This window comes from Lactuca saligna, chromosome 3 (assembly GCF_052625555.1).
Source record: "Lactuca saligna cultivar CGN05327 chromosome 3, ASM5262555v1, whole genome shotgun sequence".
In the NCBI taxonomy this organism is placed as follows: domain Eukaryota; kingdom Viridiplantae; phylum Streptophyta; class Magnoliopsida; order Asterales; family Asteraceae; genus Lactuca; species Lactuca saligna.
In genome coordinates this window covers 10,122,280-10,128,237 of record NC_136419.1, presented here as the reverse complement: position 1 = coordinate 10,128,237, position 5,958 = coordinate 10,122,280, and the positions used below count along the sequence as shown (strand labels likewise).

Sequence of the window (5,958 nt, the reverse complement as noted above, 5' to 3'; positions counted from 1 at the left end):
ATATTGTTAGGATACTAGTTGTCTTTGTGACTCTTGCATAGACGACCAGGATTTGGCCCCTGATACTTGTATGAAAGATCGAGGTTTGACCCCTAACATTTGTATGAAAGACCAGGGTTTGGCCCCTGTCAATTGTATGGAGACAAGGATTCGATGCCCTAACACGTGTACAAGTAATGACCATGATTTGGCTAATGGCAGAATGTGAAGGTAAGACTACAAATTTGACCCGTAACAATCACTTGGGGTTGAGATTGACTCATTATGTTATGTATGGTATGTAGTATTTTGGAAAACTCACTAAGTTTTGTGCTTATAATTTTGTGGTTTATATGTTTTAGGTACTTTTGGTTCCAAATGGAAAAGTCCAGCTTGATCGCACAACATCTCCTGAAGTTTGTTCCATACTTTTTATCTGATTCACTCTAATGTTTGAGAATACTTTTTACATTGTTGGGTTTTTAAAACAATTAGTTGCATCGTTTTTAGGTTTTCTAAAAACGAAAATTTTACTAGTATTTTATTACGTTTCAATAAGTGTGAAAATTATGTTAGGTTTGTTTGGTATCTATAAAGTGATAAATGTATTTAAAATTTTGAAAAATTAATTGTTATAGCAGTTGAAATAATAATAATAATAATAATAATAATAATAATAACAATAACAGCAGCAACAACAACAACAACAATAACTTTTATTTTAAAGTTAATGTTGGAATAGGAAAAAAAAAATTGACCATTGAAATAAAGAAATAGGAGGTGGGGAAGCCCCCCTCACTTGGAAACCGCACACCCGAAGCCACAGTGACGATGTTGTGTTTCTAACAACGCCATCTCAACGACTACCCACCATTAGCCTTAATAGATAGAGAATATAGTTTTCAAAAGAAAATATAATGTTTTTCAGTCATACATATAAAATACCTTAATAAACATAATATAGTTTTCGAAAGAAAATATAATATTTTCCGGTCATACATATAAAATAACAGTGTAATTCTAAAATTATATCATTTGTTAGAAAGAAAATATAATAAGATTATATTAATATAATATTATCTTTCATAATGAAATAATACAAAAAAAAAATACTATCACAATAAATATATAATAATATATTATTTTCTGTCTGAAAAAATATAGTAAAATTACAATAAAACTGTAAACAAAATAAATAAATAAATAAAATGTCTGTTTTATGTAATAAAAATATAATAAAACTAACATAAAATAAGATCATTAAAATATTAAAATTATAACAAGATAACTTAGCTTACTGGTTTATAATCGGAATATGATACCTTTTTTGTGAAAGCTAACCCATGATACAAAAGCACTGGAAAGAAAAGATTGGTATCTATTAAAATACACATATTTAAGTTTCCTTAACCAACACTAAAATCAACTCACATGCATGCTTCTGACTTAATCTTGACTCTCTTTCTCTCCTACATCCGAGGCGAATATTCCTTCCGTTTCATTACTAATTATTGTTGCAAAGATTTCTGACATTTTTCATCTATTCTATAAATTCAACAAAACTATTAATTAATTACTCAAATTCATAACTAATTTAATATCAAGTTTTTTCATTTAAAAAAATTATCATAAAACATATATAACTTAAATACAAAAATAAAGATTTACTACCAACATCACAAAATATAAACGAATAAAACCTGAACAGCGTGAAATTCGGATAACATAACAAACATCCCAAACTGCTCATACGTAAATATCTTCAACCCAAATTCCATTTGATTCATTTAGAAACAACAGTTTTCGGAACTTTCATGCCGAATCCATGCTTTACCCTCTCAACCCTGTATATGATCATCAAGACACAATGTTAGACCAAATTATATTCATGAAAAAGGTCAACAAACAACGAGAAAAAAGTCAAAATTTACGTCGGAGCAAGCTTGCCAAGACCATCAAGTTCTTCGCCGGTGTCTTCATCCACGACTTTCCCGGAAATGTCGATGATATAAGACTTATCTTTCGTCGTCGGAAGACCTCTGCCTGCAAGAAGATCTAAATCTTTTTGGTTGAGTTCTCTTCCGTTCACAAAAACCCTAGTGTTCCCAGCACCGCAGTTCTTAGGCAGCGGATAGTCAAATTCTTCGATAAATGGCTGCAAAATGGTAGCAATCGGATTGAATTTTCACATCAAACACAAAAAAAATAGAACGAATTGAACTCAAAAATGAAGACAACAAAACCGATCTTACAGGAATAATCCCAAGGCAAGGTTGGTTCATCACTCCCCAGAATCCAGCTATAGGGTCATACCTGATTGAAGAAGAAGAAGAAGAGGAAATATATGAGGAAGGTTTGACTTTCAAGGTCAAAAAGAAGTTGCAGTTTGACTTTTGAGTTCACACATGCCAGCTTCTAAATTCACGAATTTCGACATTTTGTTGGGAATTGAATAAAAATGGTGATTGATGAATAGACTTCACAACAGATAAACACAATCATTAACAACGATGGTGTTAACATTATAACGAAATCCATACCAAAATCGAATATAAAAGGTAACATGTTTGACCATAAAAGTCAAAATTGGTATAAATACTAACCAGAACTCTCCAGGATGAATAGGCCCAGCTAACTTCTCTGCCTTTTTAACTTGACGATCAGTCAGAAGTTGACCATTCACAAAAACATCCGATCTTCCCTTCTCCACTACACGTTCACTACTCGACCTTGAAAAATCTTTAAGTCTCTTCTTAATCAAACCCGCAAAGAAAGATTCTGTTCCTCCTTTCTTGTTCCTTATTTGATCATCTTCTTTATCTTTACTAACAGCTTCACAGTTTAAATACTCAGTTAAAGACACATCAATCTCAGTCGCCACCAATGCATCTTTCAAAGACTTCTTGTTTTCAACAATCACCCTTTCCTCGTCCCTTCTTTGACTTTGACTCAAATCGTTATTTTGACTTTCTAAATTCTCATTTGACATTGACAATGATGGTTTGTCAATTACAGTTGCAGCAGCATCAGGGCTTTGCTCATTTGGTGATAAATTTGGTTCGGCGTCTGTCAACTGGAAGTTGTAACCGGATTTATCGTAATCGCGAGAGCTATGAACGCTAGGGTTTGACTTTGTTTTGTTGACTTTTTGTTGTGATGAAGAAACTGAAGTAACGATTCTGTTATCCTCAAGTGTTATGGATATTAAAGAAGAACAAACTGCACATTTCATCTTTTTATGAACATTCTTTTCCATAACCCAAAGTTTTTTAGGGATTTTTAGCAGCTCGAAGCAATTACAACAACTTATAAAAGGAGCACCACCAGATACAGGACGCGATACACGTTCACCTCCATGACTCAGAATCACCCGTCTTCTTGGATATCTTCTACCAAAACTACCAGTTCCCGAATCAAGATGACGTGGCAGCTGACGTGGACCGTAAGTCAGAGGATCATGAGCAGGGAGGCTGTTAAAAGACGGAAAAGGACGGGTCTTTGGAAGGGTATTACTGTGCCAATTCGTGTTGTAGCATTGTGAACATGAACATGAAGGGCGATGAAAAAGGGTGTCTTGATTGTAGCCAAGAAAAGGGTCATGGTATGTTGCAGGTAGGTATTGATGATGTGAGGGCTGATGTGGAAGCTGATGTGGCCATGGATACGAACCGGTTAATCTTCCATTTGGGTTTTCGGTTACATTGCATGATCTGGTAAGTTGAGTTCTTAATTCATCAAGTTTTTGAAGAAGTTGGGCTCTATCATTTTCTAAATCTTGAACCCTTGTCAGCTCATTTAAACCACCAAAGCTGTGAGAACTTGAAGGACCTTCGTTTGAATATGGTAAATTCCCAAATCTATCCCTTTCGACTGTACTAGAATTTCTATGAATCCCCACTGTCCTTGACCTAATTGGACCAAAAGGGTGTCTAATTTCTTGTGATTCGCCATATTTAGGAACATTCATGTCCCAATCGTTGAAAACTTTCACTTTGGTTTGATCAAAATCAAGCCTTCGTTTCCTAATTTGATCCGAATCTGTGAATCTTTCGCGTTTCTCTTTTTTAGATGAAGAACTAGCGGACAGTTTTGAAATTTTTTCGTGGACGGTTTTACCCTGCCTTCTTCCAAGCTCAAATTCATCATTTTCTCTTTCGATAACAGAACCAGACTCTAGACTAGCTTTTTCTTTCTTCTCGTTATCAGATCTTTCTAAGGGTTTTTTTTCACGAGCTGGAGTGGATTGTTTTCCTGATTCATCCAAAACACAACATCCATCACATATATCATACACATTTCTTTCAAGAATCAAGAATATACCTCGTCATCTCCTATTAATATTTCTGATTTTGGAAGGTCAAACGTGGGGCTTTGCATATTCTAAGTCTCTATTGGTATTGATGTTAGCTAAGAATGTGTTCTTACATGAATCCCGTTTCTATAAAATTAATGTAACTAACAAGTTTCTTTCAATAATCGACATAATTCTTACAGATTTTGTAGCTAAAACTTAGAAAGCTAATGATTTGACTATCAAAAGTCAAAATTTGTATATAAACACATTACAAAACATGAAGATAAAGTTGTTTAATTTATATGAATGGGGTATAAGGTTGCAAAATTACCTCGAAGAACAGCACCACAGCCTCCGCACTGGTAAACAGAGTACTCAGGAAGCTCGGGAAGAAGATTTTCACATTTAGGGCAGCGAACCAATCTTACTGATGAACCTTCTTCTTCCATTTTTTTGTCCGATAAACATTAACAGACCCACATCAAATTCACCGAACCTCGAGTTAAATTACAAGAAACCCACATAAAAGACTTGTTCAAAACCTATCGTAATCAACAACAACAACAAAATAAAAGTAATATAATATCTGAAGATTGAATCTTTCTCGTGGGGTTTTAAATTGTGGAAGCCAGTGAAGAAAGAACAGACAAATAAAACAAAAAAGTTGGTGTTCTTGGATTGAGACTGAGTGGGTGAAAAGTGAGTGTTGATGAGCTGAGAAATTACTTCTTCCAAGAAAAGGGAAAGTTTGGAGGGAATTGGAATAACAATGGGACCCATGGCTCCTGGAAACGGTTTCTTCGAATGATAAAAATGGGTAAAAAGCAGATTGGGATTTGAGGAAGTTAACATAGGAGAGGAAAGACACGACGTCGTAGCACCAAGAATATGTATATACAATTTTTATACATATTTATTTTTATTTAAACGCAAAAACGAAAGTTACTTTGAAAAAGCAAAAGATAAAGAATGGGGGAAGAAGTGCTTTTTGTGGCTTATTAAGCTTCTTTGATAGCCGAAAGCAAATTGAGAGAGACCACACAGTGTTTTTAAACAGGTTAAAAAAACTTTTTGTTCTATTTGAAGTTATATGCTTAAAGATTGGAGATTTGAAGGTTTTTAATTTTATTTTATTTAGAAAAATATATATTAAAAATTAAAACAGGCTATTGTAATATATAAATGATTTTTTCTTTTTCTTTTTTTGTATGAGAATTGAGTTGGCTGGCGAATCTGTCAAAACTTTGTATTCTAATAAGTTTCCATCAATCGAGTGTAACGTAACCGGTGATGTTTGACAAGCAATAACAAGAGACTTGTTCATGATAGCTTCCTTTGATTTTCTTTTTTAAATATGTTAAACAATTAATCTTTCAAATCCGTATATTGAATCTTTCAAAACTTGTGATGATGACATTTGAAGAATTTGTTAAACTTTGTATAACGTAGGTGCATGATGTAACATTACTTACTAGAGTTGGAAAAATATATTATAATTAAAATATGTTAGTGGGTTTATTTATTTAAGAGTAATTATAGAAATGTCCTTATGGTTTAGTAAATTTGTAAGTTTGGTCTAATCTTTGAAAATTTGAAAGTGACCATCTTTATGGTTTGAAGAAATTATAGTGATGGTCCCTTCATGATAATGTTCGTTAGAAATCAAATGTTAAGTATGATTAAAA

General features: G+C 33.3%; 1 protein-coding gene across 1 annotated transcript; it reads right to left on the bottom strand.

Annotated features, from left to right (window-relative positions):
• Positions 1 to 1,565: 1,565 nt before the first annotated feature.
• LOC145034423 (uncharacterized) lies at positions 1,566 to 5,093 on the bottom strand. The gene is made up of 5 exons (XM_078982828.1): positions 4,605 to 5,093; positions 2,583 to 4,230; positions 2,232 to 2,292; positions 1,911 to 2,134; positions 1,566 to 1,823 (listed from the first exon to the last, which is right to left on the bottom strand). Exons 1-5 carry the CDS (start codon positions 4,720 to 4,722, stop codon positions 1,763 to 1,765), a joined length of 2,112 nt encoding a protein of 703 aa, XP_078838954.1. The 5' UTR covers positions 4,723 to 5,093; the 3' UTR covers positions 1,566 to 1,762.
• Between the last annotated feature and the right edge of the window lie 865 nt (positions 5,094 to 5,958).